We start from the raw sequence: 15,778 nt of genomic DNA, 5'->3' as shown, positions 1-15,778 counted from the left end.
ATATATAGGCCTCGTAGCATCAGGTAACGTGACGTAAATTTTCCCGCTAAATTTAGCGGGGAAACTGAATTGGTGTGTAGGCCATGACATCAGGAAATGCGGCTTCACAAAATCCGGAGCAACTAGCCAAAAAACGTTTCACGTTAAAAAAAAAAAAAAAAATCATGTTGGTTTATTATATTGGTTTTTTAAGACACAAAGAAAGCAAAAAGAAACCAAACGAAGCAAGATATCAAACACAACACAGCGTTTGAGACGGCGTTGTGTTTGTCCCCTTTTCGTTGTTCCTAATATTAATGTTTTTTTTTTTGTTTTTTTTCTCACTATGAACGTGCACCACAGCTCGCATGCGCAGTAACCCTTATTTCAAGATTAGATTGTTCTGACTATTCACAGGTTCTAGATTTGTCTTTATCGATTGTTTTAGTGTGTTCTGAACTCAGGACGACGAGACGAAATAGATTGTGCCCGGAAACATGAAGCATCCGAGTGAGACCAAGCGTACATCTGAAACTTCGGCACAATCAAACTTGGGAAGTAATCCGTTACTTTTGAAAGTAATTTTGTAATTGTCACGTTACTTTTCTGTGGCAGTAATTGGTAGTGTAATTTCGTTGCAATTGCTTGCAACGAATTACTTCAGTTACTTGTTACTTTTTTACAAATATGAACATAATACAGAAAGTGGAGCACTATGAGCAGGCAATTCAGCAACATAAAGCTAGCAAGATAAAAGAGGATAATAACCGAAAATAAAACACAATTTTTTGTATGACCGGTCACTATAGAACCATCACTATAGAACCACTAGAAAAACCTGCAAGGTATATACAAATACGCGAAAAACAAAGATCAAGAAGACAACGCCAAGTAGGCCCTGCCTCTTCCCATCGCGTTCCATCGTGTTTTTCTTCTTCTGACTATGACAAATAGAAAGTAGTATTGCAAAACATTTTCTTAAAACATTGAGATTGTTGCTGTTGTTTTCTTCGTGAATAGTGTACGGGAAATGTAACATGAAAGTAATTTGTAACGTAAAGAGTAAAGTAAACCGTTATTTTTTAGCGAAAGTAATTTGTAAGGGTAATCCATTGCATTCGAGGCTTGGTAATTTGTAATTGTAATCCATTAGGTTTTTCAAGTAACGGGCACAAGTCTGCCCACAATTTCCCTTGTCGCGCGCTGCAATGGGGGATAATGAACCGCGAGGATCGACCTCCTGGAATCTTCCAGAACCTCGGCGTCGAACCGTACACTCTAACGTGTGCGCTGCGTAACTTGTTCAGTATTGGCGGTAACGTGTTATAAGTAACGGCGTTACCGGTAACGCGTTAGTTTTTTCGGTAACGCGTAACATACTCGTTACATTTTTTTTCGAAATACTAACGGGTGACGTTACTGTTTACGGAGAGCTCTAACGTGCGAGCTACTAAAAGTCTCTATTGTGTGGCGACGATTAATGTCAAGAAGTGCTAAGAGGGGGAGCCAAGATTGTGTAGTGGCCGTTGAAGATGGTAGCAAGTGACAATCACCGGTTCGTTAACTCTATCCAATGAGCATTTGAGCGAGACGGTAAATAACCGCGACGAAGATCTGGCTCCTGTTTGGAAACATCGATGGTTCTTCCATTCATTTTAACCATGCGGCACAGTTTGTTCTAGTCAGGAAACCTCAAAAACAACGGAAGGGAGGGGCTTGGTGCGAAACAAGGCTGCCCGCAAGATGGCGTTGCAGACAATAAAACCAAACAATGACCTTCTGATCATAATTTTTTTCTCCATCCGTCGTCTGCTTTGTTCGTTCTTGTGCCTCTCCCTTTCACGATATCTTTCTCTTTCTCTCAATTCTTTGTATAGCAGCCGCGTTCTTTGTTTTCTTTTCTTCTTTAACTGAAAGGTACGAAGAAATGAAAATAGTATTCTGCCTTGACTGTTTTTTTTTTTGTTCTTTTGGTGGCTCATTTATGTACTCGACATAATGTGCCGTGCAAGCTTTTTCGGAAAGACCGCAGCGGCGGACAACATTGGTGGAGGCTCCTTTTGTCCGAGTGCACGGGGGAGATGGGGAATCTATAGAAGCAGAAGAAGGGGGAAAAAAAAAATAAGCGTTTGATTTTAATAGTAATAATTTACCGGGCCATAATGGCTTCAAAAGGATGAAGACAAAGATGTCCAAGCAAAGAAAAAAAAAAATATGCGCGTTTAAGAAGCCAGAATTGAAGCGGGCGTTCTTTTGAATCGCGAAGAGAAAGAAGAGAGGGGGGGGGGGGGGGGGGGGGAGGCTATTAAGAAGCAATTAGGAGTGCACATTTACACGAGCACGTTTTCGCACACACGCACACGTGGCTAACGATCTTTTAAAAATGGGAACCTCACACCCTCAAATTCAACGATTATGGCGTGTTTTTTTTTTGTTTTTGTTTTGTTTTGTTTTTAGTGCATTTATGCCTTACGATTTTCTCGTCGCCGCCTTCTGGCTTAATGTAGCTCCTGCGCGAAAGAAAAGAAAAAAAAAACAAACATAAAAAACAAGAAGCGTTAAATTGTACCAATATCGCTGATGCATGTGCTCCGTTTTAAGCTACTGCTTCGGCTCAAAATCGCGAGCTACCTAATTTTTGTGTTCGACCTCGTTCCAAACTTTTTTTTTTTTAACTTATTTTTTTTTTTTTTTTGTGATTAACAGGTTGCACGTTTTTGTGAGAACTTAGATTGCGCATAGTATATCGAGAAGTAAGTGCATAAAATTTGAGATTTATACGCGTCGAAAAAAAGAAAAAAAAGGATTTTTTTTCGGAAATTTGAACGCATGTAGGTTTCATCGGGGAGATATATGGGTTTTTAATGTATGAAAGGAGCTTCGCGACTCGGTTGTTGAAATTTTTGAGGTGGTAATTTTCCCGCGTTGCGGCGGTGGCTGGTGATTATGAAAAACCACTGTCTTTTTTTTTTGTTTTTTATATATTTATTTTTTGTTTGAGTGGAGTTGTTGGGTTTTTTCAGACCATGTCGTTATCGTATTTTCTTAGGTGCTTCCATAACATTGAACGAACGCGCTTTTTGAGCTTGAATTAAGTAACGCTTTAGAGCTTTTTGTGAACTGTAGCGAGGTTCGCGAATCCGTGTGCCATATGGACTGGATATTTCTCGGAGTAATGTTTTCGTCGAGTTTAGTCCGGGGGAGAAATATAGATATGATTGCTTAGGGAATTACGTAGAGCGTGCTACGAAGTTGGCACGAAGAAGCAATCGCTATCTTTTTCAGTACGAGCGTTTTAGAGAGTACCTAAATCTGGACACCTACTTAGGCGGTGAAATTCGCTGCTCGTTGATCGTCTGAGTAAAGTGTAAAAAAAGTGCCGATGCCGTGTTCGAGTTAACTGCGTCGTGCAGTGCACTTATGTGAAACCGCGTACGTATCTGTGGACGCTGAACATATCAAAGGTAAAAAGTATTTTTGCGTAACCAGTGTAGGCGTGCCGTTGAAACAAATAAAAAAATTACAGGATGACACTTAAGAGTACTGCTTACGTGTAGGAATGTGAAAGCATTCCTACACATAAACAATCTAACGCCGGCCGGCCGGGTTACGGGTGTGCGCTGCTGCGGCGGCGGCGCGCGGGAGCAGCGCCGCTTTCCGGGGTGGCGTTTCTTGGAACTATCCCGCGTGCCGGCCGCGTCGCAGCCATTTGAAGAGCCGTTCCGCGGAAGGAATTTCTCTACCGTTTTTCGCGTTTACGAACAACGCATTCTCCGCTCCATGATAAAGTTAATGCTTTTGCATTAAAAAATATATTTGAAGGGCAACTCCTGTCGAAAACAAAACCAACCAAACTAAATGACTGGTATCGCTCGAGTGGCACGAAATATGATCACAGACAAAATATTACGTCAAAGTGAAGCCGCGTACTCCACTAAAACCGAGTTTAAGGATGCGAGAGGCTGCAGCTTTTTAGCGGGTGGCAAGCGGGTTAGCTTTTAGTCAAGGAACACTGGCGCAGCATTCTGTGACGTCACGTCACGGCCGTACAGCTGATGATCAGCGTTGCTATCCATCTGGCAAATAGCTTCTCTTTTGCCGTATACGCCCGAAACCACGCTTTGAGCCGTGATATTTATATAACTACACGCAGTATAGAAGAAAAAAAAGAGAAGAAAATTAGACCTTGTAATTCAGGGACGCTGCTTTAGCTGAAAACAGTCGTAATCCCAAATTCAAAAATACTGACCGGAGTTGCCCTTTAAGAAGAGATAAAGAAGGAAGCGCTAAAGTTCGTCTTATCTTCGGATGCTGCGGAAAGCTTTTAGAAGCTGCTTTTCTCGAGTTCAGTCGAGATTTGCAATAGCGGCTTAATGAGGAAAAGAGACCACGTTGATATCCGCAAATCTTTCTTTTATGTGGAAAGCTATAGAAGTTTAGAGGGCTCGTAAAATAGGATTAGTTTGTGGCCAAAAACGTTGCATAACCGTTTTTATGTCCAGATAACTGTCCCGACCAATTACAAAAAATAAGTAGTATAAGAGAACCTCGTTTTTTTAAAATATAATTGTTGTTGCATTTGTCAGCAAATCAAAAGACAGGTTGCCACATGATAAAGACGCTTAGTTGTCCCAACATAATTCTGTAGCAGTCTTTTTTCTTCTTTTGTGTGTGTGTGTGTGCATTTGATATGTTTGCGACCCGCGTAAATATTGAGCCAGGCGAAGGGAAGAGTTTGTTGGAGCCTATTCAATGCTATTCATATTTGGCTTGGGAAGATTGCACAGATCTGACAGTAGAACCATTGTTTTATGGCGGTAGCGGATTCCCACGTTTCTTATAATGTTTTAGACACCATTTGTGTGTGTGCGTGCGTGTAGTTGTGTTTTTGTGCGTGTGTGGGTTTTGCCTTTGTTCTTGTTCCGTAACCTGATGTTTTTAGTAGCATTTTTAAATCACCAGCTCGCCTGAGCGCTTACTCTATTTTTGGGTCAATTTAATTTTGGAACAATTCTTAAATGTGCGGTTCATACCACTTGTTTAGCCAAAAGATATTTTTAGTGATTATTTCTTTTTTTTTTTTTTTATCTGCATAGCTTATATACAGCCACTAGTGTGAACACAACAACGTCAAAATTTCGTGACACATGATCGTGACGAACGCCAAATGTTACCCCCTGTTTCAGCTGCCGTTCAAGATGATTGAACAGACCGATCTCACTGAGCGTTGGGCGCATGCGTGAAGTCGTTACAACTTTACTTCACAGCAGGCAGGCGGCAATGCCCGAGACGGCTCGTGCCGTCTTGGACTCTGCACGCGCAGAACTCCAGCAAGGTTGTCAGACGTGCAGAAAGATTAAAGATCCCTCGATACATTGCGGCAGCGGAGGCGTAGCCAAACTGGCTGGTGATATCGGTCGATTCCACTGCACCAGCATAGTTTCGGTGCCTACTCTTTTAGGATTTGTTTGTGCAACAATAAAAAATAACTGCCGATCGCCTGTTCCGGCTAACTCTGGCGTGCTCACGTATACAAGACTGATGCTTTGGCGTGTGAGGTCGGAGCGTTGGGAACTATAAAAAAACACAAAAAGAAACACATAAAGTTAGTCGAATTTTGTCGGAAACGCTTGGAAAGCTTTTTCGACAAGGTCGTGGGCCGATTCACCGTCTTTGGAAACTTGCTTGGAAAGTATTTTTCCCAACAAGGTTACGGAAGTTTCAAAGTAGCCTAGGTTTCGCTAACAGACTTATAAACTGTTTCTCGGGCAATTCCCAGACACCAGAGGCCGCTGTCGGACGAGGAGAAAGGCTTCTTCTAGTCTGACGGCGTACTCTCTGGGATAGTTTCGAGAGAATCGATCTTTGATACCGATTCTAATAAATAAATCGGCCACGCATGGATGTAATTTTGTATTTTGTAGGATGTTTCGAGCCCATAGATTGAGCTATAACAATTAATAGCACTTTCGCAAAAAGTGATTTAGTACCACTTTAAGAACAGAGACATTTATGGAATCGATAAAACAATGCCTGCCGAGTGGAGCGCGTAGAGTCAAGTTCGTGAACCGATTCACTATCTTCACACTGGCCTTCCTTTTCCTGTTTCACGGGCACGTCAAAGTCCTTCAGCATGAAGTCGTTTAAAAAACCGACGAATCAGCTCTCGATCCCGACTCTGCGCGTGCTTTTCGGTGTGCGCTAGATCACCGTTTCCCTAAAGCCCTTCGATGTCTGTAAATGTGTTTAAAAAGCCATCTGCCACGCTAAGCTTCTTTTTTTTTTTTTTTTTCCTGGTTGGAGGGATTTGTGGCTCTGTTCACCTGGCGAGCAGGGCATTCCGCTGGTGAGCTTGTCGTCCTTGCACGGGGAGTACTTGGGCCTCTCGGTGACGAAGCACCGGGGCAGGAACCCGGGGCTCGACCGCAGCTGCTCGAACAGGTCGCGTAGGTCGGGCTTGCCTCCTGAAGGAAAAAGACAACAAAAAATGCCTTCAGAGGAAAATAAAAAAAAAAATACCCTACCGTTTTAACAGATTGACGCAGCGTATCATATATAAATACATATATATTCACAGAAAGCTTAAAGGGCAACTCCGGTCGAAAACAAAACCAAAATAAATGACTGGTATCACCATCTGCCACCTGCTCTTTCGCAGGTGGCAAACGGGTTAGCTTTCAGTTAAGCAACACTGGGCGACGCGTACCGCGGCACCATCGTGACGTCAAGACGTGGCCGCACAGATGATGTCAGTGTTGCCACCCTCTCTAGCAGGTAGTTTTGGTTTGGACGCAGACGCCCGAATCAAACTTTGAGCCGTGAAAATCATAAAACTACACGCAACAACCTAAGAGAGAAAAAAAAAATATACCTTTTGAATCGGGGACACTGACTAAGCTGAAAACAGTCGTAATCCCAAATTCGAAGATATTGACAAAAGTCGCCCTTTTTAAAGCCGCAAGTGTATTGCTCATCCATCGCACAAAAGACAAAGAGTTATCTGCAGAAGACAACAGAATTATCTGCGCACAGGCCTCACGCACGTACGAGCTTCGAAGCATCTCTGCTTCTTCTTCGAACATGCGTGCAGACAATTTTTGCACGACCAATGTGGCAACCGCTCCTCAGCCAGTGAGATTGCGGCATTAGAACACGAGAACGCGCGAGAACCAATCACGAAGCAGGGAAGCGTGAGCATAATGTGCCATACTCCGCCTGCGTCTCTCCCAGCTGTCAGTGCGACAACAATTAATAGATCGTTTCGAAGCAAACGAAGGCTGTGCGGCAAGCAAGAAGTGCTCGAAAAAAATGCAGACGGCTTAAGCTTCGCCTTTAAGAGTGTGGAACGCGATAGCTAAACATATAAACCCTCGCTCGTTCCCAGCCGTGCAAGCTTGAGCGCGCGCCCTATAGTCGGTAGCGTGTGTATGGCTCTCAACCGAAGTGTCGTGCGTTCGAATCCCGCCAAAAATTGTTCAATTTTTGTTTTCTTTAGGGCAAAGGAATCACTTTATGAAGTGAAATCATTTGAGACGTGCGGCGACCTTTAATTCGTGTTACGTGTTATGTTTCGTTCCACGGGGGATGTTTCACGTGAGCGTTGTAAGTTGTTTGAAATCTCCGCGCGAGGTCATGTGGCTGTGACGTCATGACCCCATCGACCAATCAGGATGTTTCCCCCTCGGTGACGTGTAGCCAAGCTGGCGCCGCCATTGGTTGATGATGTCGTGGAGAACACAAAAGTACGGGGGCACATTTGGAGGGTCTACGAACGCACTACCGTCCGCAAGGAGCAAGCGATCTTGCACGTCGTCTGTACTCCTTTTAACTCTTTCGGTTAGCATTGGCTTATCCTGCAGCACGAGCCGTTGCGCAAGCCAGTGCGCATTTATGAGGAAGGTCGCGCAAGGCTCGTGATCGTTCGTATTATGTTTAAAGGGTGAGACAGGGTTTACAACTTTCGAGCGCTTGACACCGTGAAAAAGAAATGGCAAATCGCTGGGCCGTATTTGCATATGGACAGGGTCTAACTAGGGTGCCTAAATGTCCTTCTGTTAAGGGTGATGCCACCCTTTTTGTAGTACCCGATGCCGACAGCACGCGCTCACGGGGAAAATACAAAGAAATCGACGAAAACAAAATGTCGCCGTAGCACAGTCAGCGCCACGAGCGCGTGCAGGGACACGTTCCTTCACGCGCTTCTGAACAAAAAATAAAAATAAAAGTGTGGGACAAAATGGCCAGATGTCTCCACCCTAAGCAAAGCGCACATGAAGGCACCCTAGGTCTAACATTTCACAGGAGGGGGCTATACTGCGTATTCTCGGAAGAAGTGTACAACGGCCAAGTGGACGAAAATGGCGGCGCGCTGAAGACGGGGATTGGAATAATCTTAGAGCAAGCTCACGAAAACGGAGACGAAAACAAGAGCTTGTTGGTGACACGTTGGTGGCCGTGCCGTCTGTTCTCGTACACCTCGGCTTGTCGTGATCGTGTTTGCCAACAAGATTTTCTTGTCGCACACCCGCCATCAAAATCGTATCCGTCTCACACACAAAAAAAGGTGACAATAAAACGATTTAGGAAACAGAGGAACAATTGGACGGCAGCAATGAAAGGGTGGGAAGAACGCGAAAGTGATATTTACATATAAAAAAAAAAAGTATGAAAAGAAAAAAGAGAGAAAACGGCGCTGAGTTTTGCGTCTATTGTGTTCGTCTCGCTATCTGCGCACCCAGACCCGCCCGCCCGCACTCGCGTCCCTTTCGGACCGATGGCCCGATAATGTGCCACCTCGGATGTGGCCGACTCTTCCCCTTCGCCCCATTAAACGCCTATTTGCTGACAAACGACGCTCGTGTCCTCACGACACGACCAAGCACGACCCCGCCCCTCTCCGCCATCTCTCTCCACCATACCCCGATTCTCCCCTAAGCTGACAGTGCGGTGGGAGCTACGCTTTCCCCGGACCAATCAGCCACCTCTTTATCATCACGTGATATCATCCCTCTGCGCGCGGGTATGAACGGGAGCGGGCGTGATCACGCGACGAAAGAGAGTCGTATGACTTGTCCAACGAGCCCGTAGCTTCCACAGCATTGTCAGCTCACGGATGAGTGGAGTCTCGGGCGCTTGCGCGGAACACTCCCGCTCACGATGGTCACTTCCCACAGGGCTCCGGTGTCCCTTTTGCCTTCCCCCGGAAAAGGGGGGAGGGGGGGGGGGGGGCGATGGAAATCGCGTGTGGGAAAAATCGGTAAAACCCTGTTGTCGCCTCATCAGTCGCTCTCTGTCTAACCTTCGATCAAGTTGGCGCTCTGGGGGTGGAGGGGGGGAGGCTGGCGCTCGTCCGGATTTCCCAGGCCGATAAATCGGCGATTTAAGCTGCCTCTGGGGAGTTAAACTGTCCTCGCTATTTTTGGGGAAGTGGGGAAGTGTGGCAGCGAGGCGCGTGGCGCGCGTGTTGTTTAGAGATGAGGTTTGGGGGATCACGCGACGGCGTCGAATTGTACGGAGAGGAAATGGTTTGATGTGGTGGGACGGGGTATGGAGGGGGCTGTCTGGACTGTAAGCGGTTTGGAATTACGCCTCGTACGAGAGAGATTGTCGACGTATTCGTGGTCTCTCCGAGGTCCGCGATGTAGGTTTGAAAAGTGTCAAAATCGCACGTCGAGTTCTTTTTTTTTTTTTTTTTGTCTAAGATGCGCGAATTGTTTGCGTCACCGAAACTCGTCCTCAAAGCTGTATAACGATTTTTTTTTTTGTGTGTGTGTGTGTGTGTGTGTGTGTGTGCGTGTGTGCGTGTGTGTGTGTGTGTGTGTGTGTGTGTGTGTGTGTGTGTGTGTGTGTGTGTGTGTGTGTTATATCTGCATGATATGCGGAACGACAAAATAATAAGTCATTTCAAACTGGAATATGCGAGAAAATATTGGTGAGGCAAAACAAGAATGCGTGACAATCACGTGTGTACACGTGTGTTTCGGGAACTCCTTCCAACAAGCGTGGAGAGATCAAAACGGTGTTTTAACGTATGATGGAAGGGGCGACATGCAACATGGTTGCGCCCATGTGGAAGACGTGTATACATCCAGCTCAGTTGTAAAACGTTTTTGTATATGTGTGTTCACAAGCAACGACTGTAATGTGTTAATTATCAAGACATACCCTATTATGCGGTATAAAATATACTATATAGTTTATGCTCCTAACACAACCTCATATTTAATTGCCCTGTAGATTTGGCGACTTCTGGTATACCACGGTTTAATTATTATTGCGGTCTGTGAAACTTTAAAAAACGCTCGAACAATTTATCACCCATAGAAAGATGAAAGTTTTCTTCTTGAGTTTTATATTTTAGATTCCCTAGCACACATATAAATATAAATACCTTTCTATATGTGAAAAAGGTCGTCGAGTCAGCCTTACGTGAGGTACGCTTCACTGCGCAGCACGCTTGTATTGAAGTGAAGCTATACTGCTGTAATGGTGAGTTTCAAACGCTTTAAAATTATGCTTCATGCCACAAAGTCTCGTTGTCGAGTGTAATGCGCGCAAACATAATTAGTAGAAAATGATCACGTGTTTGAAGTAGACTTATGCGCATTGCGTTACTGTTTTCTATAAACTGGGAAACTACATTTCTGTATAGTTCACGGGACATCGGGTTACGTATACTTCTGTAGTACGGCGGACGTTTCATGGTAGTTTAAGAACAGTTGGCTAACGAACTAAGAATTCGTTTACCGTATTAAAGTTTTGGAGGTTTGGGCGGTCATGCCGCACATGCAGGTTGGGAACTCCAAAATGCATGTTTCGAATCGCGCGTATAATTTCGGAAAAACACGAGGGGACACTGTTTTTTTTTTTTTTTAATTATGGAGTTGAGCGAGCTGTGAGTGTGAATAAAGTAGCCAGCAGAGCAAGCAGGATTGGGCGTTCCTCTGAAAAACCCGACATCCAGCACGCGCTCGCCCAAGTATATCTCAGGCCTAGCGTGATATATACGTAGCATAATCTTGGCAATCCTAGAAGTCCTAACTTAGGCCTAATACGATTTCGCTTTAAAGCGTTAGATATTGCCAGAGTATTTTTTTTTTCACTACCATTTTTTTAAAGGTCAGATGCCTAGGTCAAGGGCAATGTTTTCACTGCACGTTTGTCGAAGGGTTGAACAACCACTTCCTTTTTGTTTTCTTTTCTTTGGCTTTGGTTTTCAAGCGCCAGCTACCCTTCTTAAAACAATTTTAAAGAAAAAGTGTATGCAGAGAAAACGAGTATACTAAGGATGCTGGAATCTTTAGCCGACACCGGCGCGCAGCTCATCGGTCAGAGGCGGAGGAAGGCATCGGTCAAGAGCAGGCCTAGGCGTCCGCCTTCCGATCGAGAGACCACTCTGTTAAGCCCTGCTGGACACATCTCGATAAGCCTAAAATGCGTATATCGCACCGCACTCCGCTTAAGGGCACACCGAATACCTGTCTATACCAGGTGTCACATTAAATGGAGCGTGCACGGTTGAAGCCGGAGTCTAACATCACCCGTGAGTGCCACTAGCTGTATAGACCATTCCAGAAATGGCGTTCTCCGCGCTGCCGCCTTCGCCTGTAGACCAACTGAACTCACTGATGGTGGTGGCGCTGCTGTCGGTATACTGCGCATGCGCACATGCTTCACTCCTCCCGAATTCGGTTTCTGCGCACGCCCGGCTTATTTGTAAACCCTGTGCTGGTGCATACTTGGCTTTTATAACGTCTCCTGAGTCTGCGCAGTGGCTCTCCGATGATTGCGAACAACGCTATCACCGGAGAGCCGGTGATAGCGAGTGATATCAGCCGCGGTGATCTATCAAACGCGCAAATATTTCCGTGACGATTCACAATTGGCCCTGCCTGATTGGCCCCATCGGATCGTGGCGTTGGTTGCGCTTGGACAATGGTGTAAAAACGAAGTATAGATATCCATGGGTGTGTTTTTAAGCAAAATTGGCGGGGTTAACCGGTAATTATATTGAGAACTCAAAATTACTGTGATTGGGAGTTATTCGGATACATTGTTTCGTCGCGTTGCCGCACTATGGAACGTTTATTTGAGCGAATAGCGCAACGCTAGGAAATAACTCGAACCTTGATTCAAGGAATGGAGGCAAATAATGTCAATGTAAGAATATCTGTGCTTGTAAATTCAGAGATATTCTCGTAGAAAAAAACAAAACGGATAGACAACCGTGAAACCAAAAAACAAAAGGTTTAATTGGCGAATCAGACACACATGAGAGAGAATGAGCGTCGAGAAAGCAGCGGCGAGCGGCGAGATGTCGGCGTAACAGCTGGATAACGCGAGAGTGCGAGAGTGAGTCGGCAAGGCCTCGCTGGTTTTTTTTGTTTTTTTTTCTGCTACACTCGGTACCTCCACCATTCGGCCAAGAATATTCAAGCGTCGAGCTAGAGCGAGGACTGACTCGGCAAGGTCATGTTGGCCTCCTTGTCTATTAAACTCGGTATCCCGAGCATTCGGTCTAGAATGTTCGAACGTCGATTACTCGGGGTAAGAGTAAACACGAATATCCTAGAAGTACGGAGAAACGTTCCACTCGGCCATGCACGCGGCAGTACTCTATACACCAGTTCGTGATTAGAAACAAACCGGAGTTCCCCTAGCGGCACGTCACATGCGCCGCGCATGCGCGATGGAGTGTGGGCAAGAAGTGCCGCTTCCCGCGTCAACAAACCATTGGAATATATCACGTTGTCGGCGCTGGCGTGACTCCCCGTGCTATTTTTTGCGTTTGAATTGTTGATTCTACGCTTTCTTAGAAATGTATTACCACATTAGTGGCCTCAGAAAAAAAAATAACAATGCTCGTTACACCGCAAAACTTCGCGTAAATAATGTGACGTGCTGCGATTCATTTGCGTGAACGCCGCATAATGGACGCTAAAACCATGATGAGATTCTGCTCGCTGTTTCGAATCGCGACGTCGCTCGGGCCGCAAAGTTGTGGACGGTAGCTTGCTCGACGTCGATACTGAAAATCGCAAGCAGAATCGGACGAAGTGAACCAGGCATAACAAGTGGGTGATGGACACTGGTAACAATGAACAATGATCAACATACCCTTGTATCTACTGCTTAGACCGAGCCAGCTTGCAACAAACAACCTTCAAGCTTAAAAGTCTTTTCAGGCTTGCACTTGTTTCTTATCACAATCACTGGGTCAACGTTTGGTCTACATGTCGTTGTCATTTGAACGAGCAGACGACTACAAGCGGATAAGTTTGAAAGAGCAGACGACAGATTGAACGATCAGGCGGTCACTTGAACATGAAGACGCACCTAGTCCCCGGGTGGTCCGGACAACTTGGCGGTCTTTCTGCGTTCACGTTAGGACAAAGAAACAAATCTAACGATCACAAGTATTTGTGAAGTCAACCCAAAGTGCTTCCCGCATAGGCATTCGTGGTCCGACTCCGTGTGGTTTTTTTTCTTTTCACGGCATCTATTCACGTTCTCGGACGAACCGAGCAGCAGAGAACACATGAAAACTGATGTTTAAACCTGTCTAGACTCTTTTGGTACTACCCCGGTCGCAGCGCTTTGACGACAAGGCAGGTTTTCCTCTCCTTTCTTCCAACACAACACAGTAATGTACTTCCCGCATGGGGACTTGCCCCCCCCCCCCCCCCCCCCCCTAACAGTCCTAGCCCGGAAGTGCGCCCGACGCGCCACCAACGCGGCGTGACGTGATACGAAATCGAGCAAAATGTCATAGCTGTGAAAGGAAGCAAACGAACAAACGCTTGCGCATGCTTTGTTAACCAATATTTTAATATACAACCAATTCGGCTCACTTTATTGGCGCTTCTGGACGGATATCGCTTATCTTTGAAAACGGCGAGCATCTAAGGTTTGCAATTTTAATTATCTTCTTCAAAGCTGCCATCTCGACCGCTGAAAGAAACCATGTGACTTTAAGTGAATTGTGAAAATATTTGAAGTGACTATACGTGGCCTACTCCGTGTAATAGATGCTGTTAGAGAACGTGTCTTTCCTTACGTTGGTTTTATGTGTATGTTTATAAGATTCTGTGAAGGGAGCGTTCTGCCCCCGGAATTTGATACGTTTATGGGAGTGAACAGAGTGCCGTTCGCTATGATGAAGCGCCCATCGCGGACCTTTGATCTTCTTTTGTTTTTGGCGGGTGGAGGGTGTTGATGAATAACATTCGCGCTCGTAGTATGCACGCTTCATCAGAGCACCACTACATTATGGAGTTCTGTCCTCTCACTGTTATTAAGTCGTCTTGCTGAGGTATTTATATCGTGGAAAACTGGTTGTACTATGGGAGAGAGTTTGCATTCGTTAAAGGGTCAATATAGTTGTATGATTATGATCAAAATTAATAACAAAAAACATCAGTTGCCACTTTGTACATTTTATGTTAAATACAAAAATACAACACGAATGATGTAAACCTGCGCGCTAGAAACGTTTACAAAACATATCGTATCTGCACTTTAACACTTTGTTCTTAATAAAACGTCATCAAACGAGTCGTTATCCTCACTGGTATACTCCTTTGAGCTGAGATCAGTTCTAAAAACTAATATGCGTTATCACAGGAAATACAAGGTTTCTAACTCAACGTTCTGGCACGTAAAAGATTCCTAGTCACGTGAGCAATCAAAGTATTTTGCAGTGCGACAAGAGTGAGTCAGCAGAGCATGATTTACACTGTGACCCAACGCGTTTCTGGGGGTACGATCAGGAACCGTAGAGCCACGACTTCGTAAACAATAAATATCGCTGACTCGTCTAGAATTTCGATTAGTGAACCTGAAGATGTATCAAACGCATTTTCGAGCTAGTTTGCTTCTGTGTATTTTTGCAGCCGGGATGGTTTATCTGTGCCCGACGTTACTGAGTGTCGGCGTTTTCAAAGAATTTCATTCTTTGAAAACGCCGACATTGCACTTGCCATCAGAAAATTCAAATCTCAGTTATCGGTTGGATTTGACGGTATCCCAAGCTTCATTGTTAAAGGATGTTCTTTTTTTTTTACACCCATTTTAACGCATATTCTTGACCTGTCTTTATTGACTCGCACTTTTCCTTCGATTCGGCAAAACTCTATAACTGTGCCGATACATAAAAAAGAAGAAAAACAAATGATGCAAAGAGAAAGTATAGACCCATCTGGTTGTTATGTTTGTTTCCAAAAGTCTACGAAATAGTATTGTTGGAACATATTTCAAGCTTTTTTTAAACATAGGATCCTCCCCATCACAACATGGCTTTGCGCGAGGAAGATCGGTGAAAACAAACTCAGTGTTATTATTTTTTTTTTCGCCTCGGCGACACAAAATTTAAAAAAAAACCTATAAGCGCGGATATGTTGACACTGCATATTTTGATCTGTCTAAGGCATCTCAATTGGTTGATCATTCGCTGCTTTTACGAAAAAACTAAATTCGCACGGCATCAGTACTCCACTTTGTACCTTGATTCACGACTATTTGTCTAATACACATAAAGTTCTGCAGAAATTTATGTGCATCTCTCCCGTTCTTCTGTTACCCTTTCTCGTGTTCCTCAAGGGTCCATACTTGGACCGATTCTTTTTAATGCTTTCATAAATGACCTCAGCTCACGTGTTAGGCACTTAAAAATTCTGCAATACGCTGATGGCATCAAGCTATGTAGGCAGATATCTGTGGAGGACTGGGTGAAACTTATGAATGATGTCAAATCAGTGCGTGATCGGTGTAGTCTGAACATGTGGCCTCTAAATCATACTAA

The 15,778-nt window shown here is 44.7% G+C and overlaps 1 protein-coding gene across 1 annotated transcript in view; it reads right to left on the bottom strand.

Moving 5' to 3' along the window:
• LOC8032733 (homeobox protein Hox-A1a-like) overlaps positions 1-15,778 on the bottom strand; it is a 76,726-nt gene that overhangs the window by 37,071 nt on the left and 23,877 nt on the right. The window contains exon 2 of the mRNA XM_040499602.1: positions 6,303-6,443. Coding sequence (XP_040355536.1) covers positions 6,303-6,443 — 141 coding nt within the window. The remainder of the gene's footprint in view (positions 1-6,302; positions 6,444-15,778) is intronic.

The sequence above is a fragment of the Ixodes scapularis genome, unplaced genomic scaffold (genome assembly GCF_016920785.2).
Source record: "Ixodes scapularis isolate PalLabHiFi unplaced genomic scaffold, ASM1692078v2 PGA_scaffold1__304_contigs__length_218370807, whole genome shotgun sequence".
Classification (NCBI taxonomy): Eukaryota; Metazoa; Arthropoda; class Arachnida; order Ixodida; family Ixodidae; genus Ixodes; species Ixodes scapularis.
This window is presented reverse-complemented; position numbering and strand designations above follow the sequence as displayed.